At 47.5% G+C, this 17,342-nt stretch overlaps 1 protein-coding gene across 3 annotated transcripts in view; it reads right to left on the reverse strand.

Annotated features, from left to right (window-relative positions):
- Positions 1 to 11,678: 11,678 nt before the first annotated feature.
- The window catches only part of KIF16B (kinesin family member 16B), a 278,501-nt gene continuing 272,837 nt past the window's right edge, over positions 11,679 to 17,342 (reverse strand). For all 3 annotated transcript variants that reach the window (XM_036321857.1, XM_036321856.1, XM_036321854.1), the window contains one exon: positions 11,679 to 12,776. In XM_036321857.1, the coding sequence (XP_036177750.1) occupies positions 12,618 to 12,776 (159 nt within the window). In that variant the 3' untranslated portion in view covers positions 11,679 to 12,617. The remainder of the gene's footprint in view (positions 12,777 to 17,342) is intronic.

Consider the following 17,342-nt stretch of genomic DNA (forward strand, 5'->3'; position numbering starts at 1 on the left):
GTTTTATTTTTTCTCTCGCAGACCTATGCTAGCTGTCTCCTCTACAAAGGAAAAAGAACCAGGCATGATAGGAATAGTCACTCTGCCAACATGCTTTACTGAATAAGGCATACTTTATATACAGTAAAATTCACCTCTTACAATGTACAGCTCTGTGAGTTTTGAAAACACATACAGCTGTGCAACCACCTGCACAATCATATATAACAGCCCCCTCACCCCAACATTCCCCTCTGGTGGCCTTTCACGGGCGCCTCCTCTCCCATCTCCCTCATGCCCAGACCCTGGCAACCACTAGTCTGTTTCCTTTTTCTGTGGCTTTGCCTTTGCGAGGTTGTCATATAGATGGAATCATATAATAATTATATTAAAGAATTATTATTCATTTTTTGCTTGATCTAATTGTATAATACTTGTTTCCTACTTTCTTTGCTGTAATTTCTTTGATCACCTCTGTATCAGAAATGATGTAGCATCATCTTTAGAGAGGATAGGAAGACACACTTTCCTCGGAGTCACAACTTGCTACTGGCAATGCCACATCTTGTGGGCAGTGCTTCTTGCCTAAGGGCAGGTCCTAGGATAGCTGTTTGACTGCCTGCCCAACACCAGCCCTCAGGGCCTTGGCCTTGGCAGGGCTGGTGCAGCTCAGCTGGATCCATGTCCTCCACCCTCCCACCCCCTCACCCCCACCCCCACTTTTCAGCTGCTGTGGAAGATAGAGGCAGCCTGCTGGCCCCACCAAAATGCTGGCAGGGCCACCAGGTCCGGGGGGCTGATCCCCAAGCCGGGGCTGAGCTGTGCTTCCTCCCAAGTCTGCAGAGGAGAACCCAGGGACCTGGGAGGGAGCCTGTTGCATGGTAGGAGACTTACACTGAAACGTCTTCCCAGAAAGTCTGTCTCTGCCTTTGAATTTCCCTTAGGAAGCAGGGGTTCTTCAGGAGGAGCAATGCCCCAGCTTTAAAAGATGCATCCCTCTGCTCACAACTCTTCGACACTGGGGCACAAGGAAGGCCATCAGGCCATTTTCTGTGCTTTCTTGGTCCTTCTGAAACATCCATTCTAGCTCAAGGCGGGGAGCAGGGAGGGGGGGCGCACAATACAAATTAATAGACTCTGAACTGGAGATTTTTGTGATGAGGGTAATGGAGGAGGAAGATGAACCTAAGTGCTTGAACAAATTTTCTGAATTACCTATATTTTGCCATTTCCAAGTAGATTGATGGCTAATTATAGAGATTGCTTGAAATATGTTTTATCTATTCAGACTACCCCTTCTGAAAAACCTCACTTTATTTGAGTTCCTTTAAATGTGTACGTATGATGTTGGCTTGACTCCACTGATCAGCCCTGTGACAGCGTATAGCTCAGATGGCAAACTGTTACCACTCATGCTCCTGGCACCTTTCCAGGATGCAGCTCTCAGCCACTGTCACCCCACACACAGACGAGCCAATGGTCTGTCATTGGCACCAGGAACTATAATGAAAATAAATGAAGTTCTTCAAGCTTCCCGGACAGTATCCATCTTAAAAGGAAGGCAGACAAACACCAGCCCAACTATTGTGGGCTAGCTGGAGGGGGAAGATATAAAAGCAAGCAAGTATTAAATGTTCATTTCACTTCTTGGGGATTTTATTATGCATTTAGGTAAGTTTGAGCCCCACAACCAGAAGGCTTTTCTATGCCATCAAAGTTATTTCTTGTGATTCTGGAATCTTTGGCCAGTTGTCTTCCAGAATGGCTTTCTTTCCTGCCTCCTCCACTCACCAACCCTGCCCACTCCCCTTTGATCTACCTCCCAATATAAATGAGCAGATAAAAGCTCAAATGGACCCAGCTGGTGTGGCTCAGTGGTTGAGTGTTGACCCATGAACCTGGAGGTCACTGTTCTTTTCCAGGTTGGGGGCTCGATCCCCAGTAGGGGGCATGCCGGAGGCAGCAGATCAATGACTTTTTCTCATCATTGATGTTTTTATCTCTCTCTCTCCCTCTCCCTTCCTCTCTCTGAAATAAATAAAAACATATTTTTAAAAATTAAAAAAAACAAAGAGCTAAAATGGGAATACAACCTTGGAATCCATGGCTGGACAGACCTGGCCTCCGCATTAGAAAAGTAGTCACACAGAAGGGCCAAACAGAGCCTGGGAAAAACAACACTGACATGACACCTGTCCCGTTTATGCGCATGGGATTTTAAATGTCTTCGGGAAGTAGCTATTCCCAAGTTCAGAGGTTCAGAACAGCCAGGAAAACAGCCTTTTCAGGTCAGTGAAGGTCACTGTCATGGTCCAGTGCCAGGAATATTATGCCTGATCTTGCCTCTCACAGGGATAAACACAGAGAAGTAATTTCTCAGGTGAGTGGCCCTTCAGGTCTCGCCAGCAGAAGGAATAAAACTTCTCACCTCGAATGAAGAGTCCACAGGGAATAGACGTGATTCCAACACAGATTAGTGAGGGTGCTGTTTGCAGGTGCAGAAAAACCACTAGGAATGACCGCATTTAATTAACAGCATATAAACCTTGGGTCCCCACACCCTTGACCATAAAGCTTGCTCCCCTGCCAGATGCTGGAGAAACATCCTCATCTATGCCTGAAGGGCCCAACCAGACTGCAGCTCAGCCTTCCATGGCCATGGAATTACAGCCAGTCCTCCCAAATCCATTTTTCGAGTCACCAAAGGAATTTTCTTGGTCACTAAAGGGAAGAATAAAAAAATAACTAGTGCTTTGGCCCAGGGATGGGTATCCTAGGATGTTTTGGATCCTTGCCTTTTAGCAATCTTTCAACAATCCTTTCATTTCCAGAAAACTAGCCTGTGGCAAAGTCTAGGGGAGGTAGAAGATGCTTGGGGCTTCGTTTCCCACATGATGAGCATTGCACTATGCAGACACCACATGGCCCGGGATGCCTCGAGAGAGAAGACTTTCCAGTCTCTTGGAAAAGGTTCAGAAGGAATTTTACCTTTGCTCCCAGAGGGAGAGGCCATGTAGTCTGACTCCCAGTCTAGAGTGGCCTTGCCTGGCACTTGGCATACAGCAACTCAAGGACGCCCAGGGAAGGGTTATGGAAGGGCCTGGGGGCATACATTCCCAGTTGTTCTCCCAGAATTGATAGCTGATGCATGTTAGGTCCAGGCTTCAACTGGAGGAAAAGTCAATGTCAGTGTGTGAGCACTTACCTCCTCGCCTCCTCTATGCCACTCTGGGAGCTGGGGCTGGGACTCTGCAAACCGATTTCTGCGTTGCCAGCTGCTCCCAGTTAGGCTCTGCCAAGACAGAGCACTGGAGGGAGACCACCCGGCTGGAGGAGAGAGACTTGTTCCTTCTGCGTTCTGTTCCTGTGAGCATCGTCCTGGCAACACTTCCTGTCTGCTTCTTCTTGCTGATTGCATTACTTCCTGTTCACGTCAGCATCACCTCAGGCTCACTTCTTCCCCCAGCAGCAGCAATGCTCCCTGCTAGCGGTAGCTCAATCTAGTTTGCAGTTTTCCCAACATTTGCCAGCAAGCCTCTTTGTGACCCGACCCTCAGAGATGCCAGCACCGCCTCCTCAGAGGAGGTGGCTCAGGGAGATGGTGAGGCAGCAGGAAGCCTAGTTACCTGAGGAGTCAGGTGCAGCTAGAAGGCCCTAAATGGTCCTCCTCTTTCCTCTGCTTTAACTTCGTAGATTAATCCCTGGACGAAAGCTACTTAGGGAGATCGCCTTTGAAGGGTCCCTACCTCCAGGAAACACTCATTCTGACTCTGAGGAAGGAGGCCTTGGAGCCAAATCTTCCCCTAGCAGCAGCAAAGAAAAAGCTCCGGGGTCTGGCTGTTGAGATCCACAGCATCTTCCATGCAGCCATGGTCCTCCCCTCTCTCCACCCCTCCCTGCAGGCTCAACACAACCCATCTCCCTCTTCTGCTGCACCTTCTCCTCACCTGAGATGTGTCTTGACCCTGGTGGCCTCTTGCTTTTAAAGAAACTAGAGGCCCAGTGCATGAAATTTGTGCCCTGGAGGGGGGGTGTCCCTCAGCCCCACCTGCACCCTCTCGCAATTCGGGAACCCTCGGGAGATGTCCGACTGCTGGTTTAGGCCTGATCCTGGCCTGTGGGGATCAGGCCTAAACTGGCAATCAGACATCCCCCGAGAGATGTAGCAATGTGCCAAGAGGCAGGTGGCCAGGGAGGAGCCAGAACCGGGCCAGGCACTACACCGCTCGCACTCATCCCAGCCCGGTGTGCCTGCTGCTGTGGAGTTGGGAGAGGCTCCCACTGCTGCAGCTGCACTTGCCAGCCATGAGCCCAGTTTCTGGCTGAGCAGCATTCCCCCTATGGGAGTGCATTGACCACCAGGGGGCAGCTCCTGCATTGAGCATCTGCCCCCTGGTGGTCAGTGTGCATCATAGAGACTGGTGTGCTGCGCCAGCACAGCCAAGGGTGAACCTGAGTGGGGGTTGCTGAAAGGCTTAGAAAAGACAGACAAGAGAATGAAAGCTGAGTCTCGGTGGGACGCTGCTTCTCTGAGAGACAGCGGCCATGCCCACAAACTGTGTCTTTATTTTATAGTAGATGCCATGAGGCAAAGTAAGGGCGTGATCAAGATGTTTACAACATTCTCATGGGTTTCAATCCTACTCAACTACATGCACCTGAACTCTATCAAGCCTACATCACTCAGACACGTGGGGCCACATGTTCGGACCATAGGTTCAAGCTTACAACTACAGCTGTTGGCTATAGTTGTGCTGGGAGGGCCCTGCCCTCCAAGCTGGAACTTGCATGTGGCAATGAGAGGACTGTGCCCTCTCATCAGTCCAAGGCCTGAACCTGTCCAAACACTGTAGCTGTTCCCCACAGACTGGTTGACCAGTCATTCCAGTTGTTCCGTTGTAATGGTCACTTAGGCTTTTATATATATAGATTACCAATAACTGCAGCCATAGCCAATGGCAGTCTCCCCACTTGGTGACAGTGTTGTTGGCGACCAAGAAGGCCCCTTTCTGTTTGTACCCAGAAGAGCTGGTTCACTAAATAGCCTAGTGAATTCACACATGAAGAGAAACAGTCCTTTTAAAAATATTTACCTTTATTCTTAAAAGTATTACAGATGTCCCCATTTCCCCCATTGACCCCCTCCACCCTAGCCCACCTCCCAGACCTTCACCGCACTATTGTCTGTGTCTATGGATGATGCATATATACATACACATTCTTTGGTTAATCTTTCACCCTTCCCTCTGAGATTGATGAGTTTGTTTCAAGTCCTTTTGAACGACAGCCCTGAATTCTTACAAACTGGAGCAGGCTGACATTTTTGGAAGCCCTGCATTCAGGACATCCATCTATGAGTCATCCGATCAATAGAAACTGACCCATTTCACTGAACCACACAGTCTCAGAGTTGCTGAGGAGGTTTTCTTTCATTTCTAGCAAAGGGCTTCTCTGTACATCCAAGGGATGGGTTACAGGCTATGGGTTTAGTCTAAAAAGATAAACTTTTCTCTTATGGGGGAGACTAGAATGACTATGTTTAGGCCCAGAAAAATAGTGATGACTTGACGTACAGGCGGGGCTGCAGGTGCTGGCATCCTCAGGCTTAAGGAGGACACAGTGCCCCTGGGCAATTGCTGATCTGTCATATACTGAGCCCATAGCTCCATGCAGCTTCAGGACAGCTGTGCCTATGTGGGGCTCCCTGTTCTTCTGATTCCAAAGCAAGGATTAGGCAGAAGTCCAAAGAGGACAGGAACTTCTCTTGGGCCTGTTGGCTGCTGCATAGAGGAGTTTGGATACACCCTGCTGGACATCAGAGGGTCTGGGGAGATCATGCTTCTCGATGGCAAGAGCCTCGAAATCTCAGGACCCCAAACATAGCAAAGTTACAAGACCCCCAACAGAGCAAAGGTCAAAGTCACAGGGCAGAACTCTTGGCCCTGATCTTGTCCCTTGGTTGTTCATGTTTAATCAGGAAGTCGTTTCTCCCTGTACATGGAATTCTATTGGATGAGCCCTAGTTGTCACATGCTCTCCCCATGTTTGTTGTCTGTGGTTCTGCAATTTTCCAGATTATTCAAAGTATCAGGATGGGCACGAGAAGTGACTGATCTGAAGATGTTTCCGTTCTCCTGTGAATTTAACCTGAACTCATCCCCGATGTGCCATACCCTGGCTAAAAACCATGCAGTAAATCTGCCTGCCTCAGGAAGACTGTTCACTTCATCATTCACGTGCCATTCCAAGGTTTCTTCAGGAATCCGTCCAAGTTTTCTAGCCCATACCACAGTGCCTTGCAAAGGCACCACATGGATAAAGCAATAAAATTTGATTGTTAAGCTACAATAAATACATAAATAAATAAAAATATTCCTCCTCCAGGAATGTTCTTCTAAAAACAGTGGCAACCGAGGAGAAAAATGATCGATCCCATTTACAAAATTCTAACCAGCAACCCTCCAGGGGCCCTTTCATCTGCCCTCTCCCTCCCCTCTCCATCCTGTCACTCTCTCCGATGTTCTCTTCAGGTTATAGCTGTGATGGGCTTTCCCCCTCCTGCTCGCTCTTTCCTTAATTTAGGGCAATCCCACTGCCAACTCCGTGCTCACTTCTCATGGCTCAGATCTCAGCTCCAATGCCACTTGCTCCCAGAAACTTCGGAGCCTCCCAGATTAATTTCTCCAGCACAGGCTCTGCCAGCACCCTCCACTCTTCCTTCGGAACATTTATCACAATTTGCAGACACGAAATTGTGCAATTATTGGTGTGTGTCTGAGTGCACTGAGCGTCCCTGAGGGCAGGCCCTTGGCCACGCTGCTCACCTGTGTGGGGCCATCCTGTGTGGGACATAGGAGATGTTCGTGAGAATGTGCTGAATGCCTAAATGGTGAAGTGTGGGACAACACAGGGCAAGCCAGTTCTCTCACATCCAGGAGCGCAGAGAACACAGTCAGTTTGCTCTCCATTCTCTGTACCATGCTCTGTCTCAGCTAGGAACTCCACAGCTCGTGGCCATTGGAGTCATAAGAATGGCCAGAGATTGTTCTGACCCTCTCTTCACCATCCCCAATGCAGGTGGGGGGTGGGGCGTTGGCCGTGGCATGACAGCAAGGGTCATCATCACTTATGAGCTTTCTGCCTTCTTGCGCTCATCCCTTCCATAGCCCAGCCCCCAGGGGCACAGAGCAAGAAGGGGGCTACTGCAACAAAGAATGGCTTACACTGGGTGCTATGAGGTGGGAAGGCACTGCATTGGTGGGGTGCACAGTGGGAGCTGGGCTACCTGGCACCAGTGTTCTGCTCAAACTTGCACACAGGGGCAACGTGTCCAGCAGAACGGTGAGCCCAGAGGACCGCCAGCTCTTCAGGCCAGGAGTCACCCAGGGACACTGCCCTCGGACCCTGAGGAGCACTGCAGCCTTTGGCCACGAGCTCTTCACTAAGAAATCTGCATGTGGGAGCTCGAGGCTGCTGCCCTCGGTTTAGCAGGCATGGAAAGTCCTTTATACGTGTGAAATGACCTTCCCCATCTGCTTGCAGAGGATAAATAGCCAGTATTTTAATATTACTTTACAACCCAAGGCTTGTACCCTCTGTGAATCAACCTTTCTTATTATATTCATTGAAATGATGGCTTAAAACACTATACAAAAAAGGCCACTGAAGGTGGCAAGTTTCCCCCCACTTTCCATGGCTTCTACCTTGTTTTCAGGAGAAAAGCCAACAGATTTTAGAATCAATCGAACTGCAGATCTTTAAAAAGCTGGTAATCAGCACAGACTGGTATTACTGTTCACTGTGATCCTTTTCTCTGAAGATTATTCCCTGGCAGCTGTAAAAAGCAGCTGCCATCTTCCTTCCGCGCTCCCTTCCCACCTCCCTCCTTCCTGCAGGGCCAGAGGAAGCAGGGGCCTCAGACGAGCAGACTGTTCTTGAGTGAGAAGCTCTCAGGCACATCTTTAGGTGCTAGTGGAAAGACACTGACGTTTCTGCAGTTATTAACTGTGCCTAAGGATTCGTGACACTTGGAGGAAAATAATTCTGCTCTCAAGTAATGAAGATGTTTAATTATATTTTCACATTTCCCCCTTCTATTTTTAAATTCTGGAGAAAGATTTATCTCTTTCTGGTGACCTGCCTTGAGGGTACCAAACAGCACTGTAACATTAAGCCTATGACTCTGTGCTTTCTGCTGATGCATTTTCCTCTATGCATTTCCAATTTGGTGCCTAGTGCACTTTCCCATCCTCAAACTTTACTTTCCCATCCTCAAACTTCACAGAGAGATGGCTTGTGCATCTTTTGCAAACACATCTACTTGTCTTTCCCTAAATGGGGAAGATCCTGCCTTCTGAATGGAGAAGCAGCAAAACCAAGTTGATGAATCTCAGATTCCTATAGAAGAGTCAGTTTTTGGAGCAGTAACCCTTAGGAAAAAAAGTCTCATTATCACATTTTCAAATGAAAGGGTACCAAATAAGTATATTCAAAAAAGAATGCTTTGTCTTCTGTCATTTTGCAAGAGAGTCACAGAAGGGAGAACTTTATAGAAAGGTGTAGGGAAACCTGAGGAGACAATGCCAGAGTTTAGTGTTTGTAATTCCTCAGTAAGAGGAACATGCAAATGCTATTTGCAGGGAACAAAGATAAACTCATGTCCTTGAACCCCTTCAGTTCAGTCAACTGCCTTTCTGTCCTATCCCTCCCATCATTTAAAGATGTAACAAGGTTCACTGTGCTGCCCGGCCGGTGTGGCTCAGCAGGAACCACGAGGTCACTGGTTTGATTCCCGGCCATGGGATCATGGCACATGCCCAGGTTACGGGCTCAATCCCCAGTAGGGGGCCTGCAGGAGGCAGCTGATCGATGATGTTTCTATCTCATCAATGTTTCTCTCTATCCCTCTCCCTTCCTCTCTAAAAATCAATAAAAGAAATAAAAAATGTAACGAGGTTCTCTTGGGTTCCCAAATAAAAATGATTTATGAAGAGAACAGCCTGGCCAACACCAACATAGCCCAGCTAATGCAAATTCCCAGTTACCATTGATTAATTTGACATATGATGCTTTAGGAATTTATAATAAGAAATGGATGGATTGATTTCAACTTGGGAATAATTCTGTATGTGTGGGATTAAAAACCTGAGCATCACAGAGTCATTTTCCACCTAACGTACTATCATCAGGAAAGCACCCTAAGCAGAGGAAGCAAGTCGGTAGCCAGGTCCTCTTCCGCAAGTGGATAGAGCCCTGGCTCTCAAAGCAGGAATATACAGGCTTCGCTTGTCAGGGATGAGTCTCCTTAGACAAACGGTCGTTAATTAGTTTTCCCAAAGCATAAATCACCTGTCAGGATAATTTAAATTGAAACAGTTGATTTGGTTATTTACAGAAGAAGAAGTAGGAGGAGGAGGAAGAGGAGGAGGAGGAGGAGGAGAAGGAGAAGAGGAGGAGGAGGAGGAAGAGGAGGAGGAGGAGGAGGAGGAAGAGGATGAGGAGGAGGAGGAGGAAGAGGAGGAGAAGAGGATGAGGAGAAGGAGGAGGAGGAGGCGGAGGAGGAGGAGGAGGAGGAGGAGAAGGAGGAGAGGAGGAGGGGGAGGAGAAGGAGAAGAAAAACAACAACAACCTGGGAGGACAAGGGTGGCAGGTGGCAGAAATGTTCCACTCTGGACAAGTGACACCATTGGACACTTCTGTGAGACAGTGTACTTGAAACCTCTCGTCAACACGACTGTCTGGAAAGCAGGATGTCACTGAATATTCTCTCTCCTGTTAGGCTGGGGCTGTCACCTCTGAGAGATGAAGCTTGCCTGTGGCAGGCCCAGAACAAGTACTGACAAGACACATGATGCAACACGGCCTCCATCGCCCAGAGCACGGAGGAAACGGTGGGCGTGCCTGGGACTGTGTGCCAAGGGAGACCTGTCCTCCAGGGGAGAAATTGCCTTTAAAAGTTGAACCCAGAACACCAATGTGCCCTGCGGGGAGGTTGGGGACTGCAGTTCTGAAGCTCCACTTCTGAGTTCCCAGATGCTCTAGGCTGTGGACGCTTCTGGAAGCTTCTGCCCAGACGCTGAAGCATATGCTGTCTAGAGCTCTGAGGGCCAAATGGAGCAGAACTAGCTCTTTCTTCATATGAGTACAAACAGAAGTGGCCCGGGGCCTGCGTACCCTGCTCATGAATCTTGAAAGCATCTCTACATTAGGGGCCAGAGAATCTTCTAGGTGTCCACGTAGGACTTGGTTATTCCCAATTCACATGTCCTTAATCACAAGGGGGAATTTTAGTCTAATTTTAGAATCGGAGAGGTCTGTGTGAGAGCCAGGCTGGAGGTTGCTATACCACTTGTGGTGATAAACAAATCTGGTGCACAAATTTTAATGTGTAAGCAACACCTGGCAGGACAGGCTAAAACCACTGAAAGAATTCGGTTTACGTTCCTTAGGATTGTCCAACTGACTATGGCACCTCAGTCTGAAGTGCTGAACATGGTCAGCTTAACCTTTCTTATTTGAGGCACCGGCAAGTAATAAAATACATGTTTACTAATTTTCTTTTAATTCTTCGAATCCAAATTATCGAAGCTTCGAGTTTGTCATCCTGACTCTGTCATCTGTCTTATCTGTATTCCAGAAGGGATTCCATTGTTGGTTTAGATGAAACTTTTCATTGGCTTTTTGCAATGCCCTCATGTTTTATTCAGATTAAATAAGCTGCCTTCAAGGCTGGTTAGAGTTTGCATTTCGCACCCACACACCTGTAACCGAAGCAAGTTACAGTCCCTGTGACTGAAGCACAGTCCCCACTGACATGGTTACTCCCTCGGCTGTACCCATGGGCTGGAATGGAACCCACAGGTCATCTGATACCACAGCTTCGTTTTCAGATGGAGACCAAGGCTTAGAGGCGTGAAATGGCTCACTTATAACTGGCCTGACCCTGAGCCAGTCAGGACTTGAACTCTAAACTCAACACTAATTACTTAAGATGAGCATCTTCTGATTCCTAAACATCACACAAACATGTCCATTTATTCTTGCCGAGTTATTGTTGTACCCTGTGTAATTTTAATGAAATGTTTGCCATAAGCCTGGCCTCAGATGCAGGTCCAAAAGGGCAGGAGGTAGATTATCTGGCCAGTTGAGAAAACAAAAACCCTCCAGTTTACTCAGCAAATGAGGGACAATCTTTGATTCCGTTTGAATAAATGACTTGTGGTTAATTACTATCTCCCAGCTTTTATCCTTTAATCTCTAGGTTTACATTCTCTAGTAGAAATTGCCCCTAAACCTATGCCTGTAATCCCAACTGCAGACAAAAGCTAGTCTTTCCATAGCAATTAAAACATTTTTTCCATGCTAAACTACGATATCTAATTAGTGCAATAGTAGTTTCCCCCTTGTCAGGATAATCACATCTTTAAATATATTTTTCAAGTTGGAGAACTCTGTTTTGCAGGCATATTCTAGAAGACTGAATGTAAACATGTTTTGTTACCCATTCATTTGTGACTTCAATTATTATTATAACTGCATCTTCTGCAACACAGACACTGTATTGTTGTATGTTATGTATTTTCCCAGGCACATTAGATAAGTTTTAAACAGACCTGTAAAAATGATCACGCTGCAAACTTAAAATAAACTGAGCTACATAATACATTCCATAACTTCATTTAATATTGACAGCAGCTCCATTTAAATTTTGAAAAGCAAATACCTTTAATAAATTTATGTGAATGATTATATACTTTGATAAAACTATTGTACAGGAGTGTGTACATATATAAATCTGTAGATAAAATTATATACATTTCAATATATTCCACATATATATTTTTCTACTTACATTTTTCTCTTTAGTAAAGCAAAGCAGTTTTACTGTACATAAATGTGCAATGCTACATTAAGTCCTGAGTAATTTAGGGATCATTAATAAGCTACTGCAAATTCTAGGTTTCCAGCTAAAGATCCAGTAGATTTTATGACAAAAATGTGAACAAAATTATGTTTAAAAATATGCCTTCAGCTATGCATTCTGTGATTAGTGGAAGAAGCTTGAGAATGCACAGTAGCCATTTACATTTGGGAAAAAAATTCATGAATATTCAAGATGAAGCAAGTATCCTATTTGTATGGGTTTATAGAAGCTTTAAGTGACGTCACCTACATCCAGTTTGTCAGGCATGGAAGACTCCAGTCGTGATTGGACTGAAAATCCCTTTTGCAGAATTTGAAATTCTGTGTAAACATCAGTGTTTAGGTATTATACAAAAATTCTGACTCAAACCAGATGAAAGTCATTTAAGGGCAGGGTGAGCCACTCACTTTGGGAGGTCTCACGATGGCTTGTCTCAGAGAACCCAAGGTACTCAAGCCACGTCCATCTCACCGCAGGAGAAGGAAGCACTATGGGGAAAAGGCCACGTTTCAGCCACAATGGGACAGTAACAGTTACCCATCAGAGACACCATCCGCAAGCAAAGCACACCAGCCCCACGCTCAGGCACCGTGTACGACTGGAGAGGAGGCGGGAGGCAGGCCCGACCCTGCAGGGGAGGCTGCCCCGCATCCGAAGGCCCGCTTCGACGTGAAGGCACTGCAGTGGTGGTTCCTCTGTCCTGTCATCCCCAGCTCTACCCGGTCCCATGGCTGCTGTAGTCAAAGACTCCTTTCTTGAAGAATGGCGAGAACTCACAAATGGTGTGCTTCGAAAGCGTCAGCCCCACTTTGTTGATGTGTAGGGGGGACGTGGCTGATTGGAGCATCACGCTGAAAAAGTCCCTGAGGTATTTCTGGGGAAGAGACAAGAGTTAAAAACCTGGTCAGGACGTTGTTGGAAGTAGAAATGTCCAGTGTCAACTGCCCATCCAGCTGTCGTCGTCATTAGACACTGCACCTGGGAAATGTCCTCGGCTGCCTCTGCTGTCACCCGGCCACGAGGACAGAGCCATGACATCCCTTATGCAGGGGGCGAGTCTTTGGCTCAGAGCAGATTCACAGCAACAGCCTCAGGCCTCACTGCAGACACATCCAGAGGCGCCAGTAACACTGTCACTAGTTAATATCTTTTTCTTTTTTAGAGTAATTTTCCCCGGCTAACTCATTAAGTAGGCAGATGATTAAAAGGGGGAGAAGACGAGCCATCTGTACAATGCTAACTGTGCTGCTGCCTGGGATTTTAAAAGGGACAGTCAGCACGTGCCTTGGTTCCTTCTAATAAATAAGGAAAAGAAGTACTGGGGACTAGAGGGTCAATCCCTCCTAATATTTACAGATCATTTTGCAAATCCTGTAATCATCCATGAAAAGAAATTCTGACTATGATTAATTGCTCTGGGCCCTTTTTCTCCCCTGCCCCCCACTGCTCTTGTCTCTCCCAGCATCGGCCGCCTTGCACAGCAAAGCCTGTCGGAGACTAGGACCTGAGCCGCTGGGGATGGAATCAGGTGTGGGTGCTGGAAGGAGGCATTAAAGGAAAAGAGGACACCAAAAACAGTTAAAATATTTCGGGTCAGGCAAATCTTATCCACAACAGAAAACAGAGGCAGATGGTGGGGGTGGGAGGAAAAGGGGAAGAGGGGGTGGTTAGGACTAACCCTTTATTACTGTCTCCAGCTTGTTTAAAAAATATAAACAGTCCTGTCACAAACTTAGAAATTAAACATATTAATTACAGACTTTGAGTAACAGAAAGAATGTGTCTAAGCAACATGGCCTAGGCCTACCCCAGTGAATTGTCCCAGAAGAGAAGCAGGGTGTCTGCAGACACTTTTATTGTCACGGGAGGGGGGGGGGGAGTGGGGGAAGGGCAGGGATGAGACTAACATCTTAAAACGCACAGAACAGAATCCTTGGGCTCCAAAAGTCAACAGTGGCCCAGTTGAGAAACCTTGTCAGAGCAAGTTGAATTCAGCTACCTCTGTGAACTGCCAACCTAAAATTTATTTCTGAAAGAAGACACTTTGCTTAAGGAAAATTTGTTAGCCACCCTCTTAAAAAGAATAACAAGGATGCCCTGGGCCAGTGTGGTTCAGTTGGTTGGGCATAGTCCCATGCACCAAATGGCTGCCTGTTTGATTCCCAAGCCCCGGTTGTAGGCTTGGTCCCGGTGGGGGCATGTGCAGGAGACAGCCGATGATGTTGCGCTCCCAGCTAGATGTGTCTCTCTCTCCCTTCCCTTCCCTCTCCCCCGTCTCTAAAAATCAATACAAATATTTTTTTTTTTAAAAAAGAGCCCATATGCTCAGTAACTATCCTTGCTGCACTTATTAAAAAAAAAACAGACAGAAGACAATAACAAGGATGACTAATAATTAACATTTGTATAGTAACTTAGAGTTTCTAAAAATCTTCCCGCATCTGTTCTTTTAGGCTTTATGGAAGTATAAATGGCTCACAAGACCTGTACAGTTTTCAAACGTGCAAACTGATGAGTCCTGACATGTGTACACCCGTGAAACCACCACCAAAGCAAGATAAACATGTGCACTGCTACCCAAATGTTCTTAAGTCACCTAATTCTATGGTATCATCCTACTGTGCCTGGAATTACCTCTTTTTATTACTGTAATACCAATTGTCAGGTGAGGAAACTGTTGTGAGGAAAGTGAGCAAGGCTAGTAGTCAAGAGAGGAGGAGTGTTTTAACTCAGACTCTGTTTACCATTCAGCACCCTAACGTACTGGTCTCACTGTAATTTCTCTCCTGAAAGGTTCTTGAAACAGCCATCAGGTTAAGGTAAGAAGGTGCCGAAACCAACTGTTAAAAAATGAAGACCTTACTCCAGTACTTATTTGCATCAGAGGTAAACGGGAACCTGACCTCAGTTTTTCTGGGGGAGGGAAGCTGAGAGTGAATATCCACTTTAGAGGGACCCGAATTCCATCCAATATCCTTTCTAATCAATAACACTACCCACACCTGACCAGCCAATGCTTGCAATGAAATGCAGGTGTGCAACTGACTGCTTTTGGAAGGGGAGGAGTGAAATGATTGAGGAGGAAGGTGAGGAGCTTGTCCATGGTGCGTGCAGCAACTTCGCCGTTTAAAGCGTGAGGAGACCTGGGGTGTGACGCAGGTGTGGCCTCAGTACCGGTAGCTCCTCCACGATCCCCAGCTCCTGAGTCAGGCCCCTGCAGGTTACATTAACTGCAGACTAACGCTCCGGCAAAGCCGCCTTCAAGATGAATCCTAACAGAATAGAAGGAATTGAAAACTGGGAACAGATGCTGTCTCAACATTTGTCATAATTAGTTCCCAGAGCACGGGTCCCTTAAAGGGCCAATAAAACCTGGAGGGTATGATGAAGAGAGAAGTGGAAGTTAAGAATATAAATAAAAGAAAAAGAGAAAGTACTGGAGACACCTTCCCTACGAAGGGCACCACCACCAGAAGGTAACAGTAAGCCAGCTGCAGGTGATGGCTTTTTCTTTAAATGAGCTCATTAGCATGCCTTGAGGAAAACTCCAGAAGGAAGGATCTGCCTTCCTCGTAAACATTACAGAGTTTTTTCTTTGCTTTTGGAATCCAGCAGCCTTGGCTCTCTTTATACCGACTGCTTCCTTGCTCAAAGATATGCTCCAAGTAGGATGTGTTCTCTGCCGAACCTCCAAGTGCTCTAATGTGTATGGGGTGAGGCGTGTGTGGTTGGCTGTGTCCGGAGCCACATGCTTGACATGGGCTGGGCAAACTCTTTCTGGGGAATGACAAAGACAAGGCACTAGGTCTAGGGCTGGGGACAGAAGGCAGAACTGAAATTCCAGAAGGGTGTGGAGGTCACCGACAGCATCTCATTCTCCTCTGTAATCCCCCATCATCCCTGGCACACTGGCACTCCTCACCCTCCCTCAAGTGTAACTGCTATCCTGATGCCTGGCACCTTCCACTGGTTTCATATTGATGGACTCACGCCATGTACACTTTGTGTCTGACTTCCACTGTTTACGATGTTTGTGAGATTCATGCACACTGCTTGGTGTAGCTGTACATTGTTCACTATCACTGCTATATGGTATTCCAGTGCGAACGTCCCACTGACTAACTTTAGCAGGAGGGCATACAACCATAGCTGATTTGCTTCTTTTGTCTGAGCTCTTCTTAAATAACGAAATCTACTTCCATATAATGGTGGCTGGTGAGTCAAGTTTATTACTATTCCTCAAAAATAACACCCCAAAAAACCTTAGGGTTTTGGGCTCAATCCAAGATCAGCCAATGTACTAGTACTCTATTTTATACCAGAGGCCTGATACATGAAGCTCGTGCAAGAGTAGGCCTTCTTTCCCCTGGCTGCTGGCACCGGCTTCCCTCTGGGACCTGGGCTTCCCTCGCAGCCCTGGCCTCATCTGGTAAGTCGTCTGGAAGGATGTCCGGTCTAATCAGCATATTACACTTTTATTATTCGAGATACTCAATATACATGGTAATCTACACAAATAAAAGACAAAGATGCTAATTGACCGTACCTTCACTACGCCCAAGCCATGCCCATCAGCCAATCAGAGCCACTATATGCAAAATAACCCAAACAAGATGGCGGCCAGAGGCCACGGAGCTGGAGCAAGCAGGAAGCTTGGTTGCCCGGGCGATGGAGGAAGCTGAGCTTCCTGCCTGTCCTGAGCCAGCTGTGGCCTCCACTCATGGCAACAAAGTTTCAATTATAGAAGACAAATAAATCCCAGATACCTGCTTCCAGCCAGCCTCCACTAGGAGCCTGGGTGGCTAGGGGCCGTGGCCAGCCTGCAAACAGCCATCAGCCCCTCACCCAGGATGGCCACACCCTCATGGGGTGAGGGTTCCCGCTGGGGGGCTTAGACAGCCTAAAAACGGCCCTCAGCCCCTCACCCAGACTGGCTAGGCACCTCAGCAGGACCCCCCCCCCCCCTGAAGGGGCTGTGGCCAGCCTGCAAATGGCCCTCAGCCCCTCACCCAGGATGGCCAGGCACCCCAGTGGGGACCCCCACCCTGAAGGTTCTGTGGCTAGCCTGCAAACAGCCATCAGCCCCTCACCCAGGCTGGCCAGGCACTCCAGGGGGAACCCCCACCCTGAAGGGGCTGTGGCCAGCCTACAAACAGCCATCAGCCCCTCACCCAGGCTGGCCAGGCACCCCAGGGGGGACCCCCACCCTGAAGGGGCTGTGGCCAGCCTGCAAACAGTCATCAGCCCCTCACCCAGGCTGGCTAGGCACTCCTATATAATAAAAGAGTAATATGCAAATTGACCCTAACAGCAGAACGACTGGGAATGACTGGTCACTATGACACACACTGACCACCAGGGGGCAGATGCTCAATGCAGGAGCTGCCCCCTGGTGGTCAGTGAGCTCCCACAGGGGAGCTCTGCTCAGCCACAAGCCAGG

This window comes from Myotis myotis, unplaced genomic scaffold (assembly GCF_014108235.1).
Source record: "Myotis myotis isolate mMyoMyo1 unplaced genomic scaffold, mMyoMyo1.p scaffold_m19_p_9, whole genome shotgun sequence".
Taxonomy (NCBI): domain Eukaryota; kingdom Metazoa; phylum Chordata; class Mammalia; order Chiroptera; family Vespertilionidae; genus Myotis; species Myotis myotis.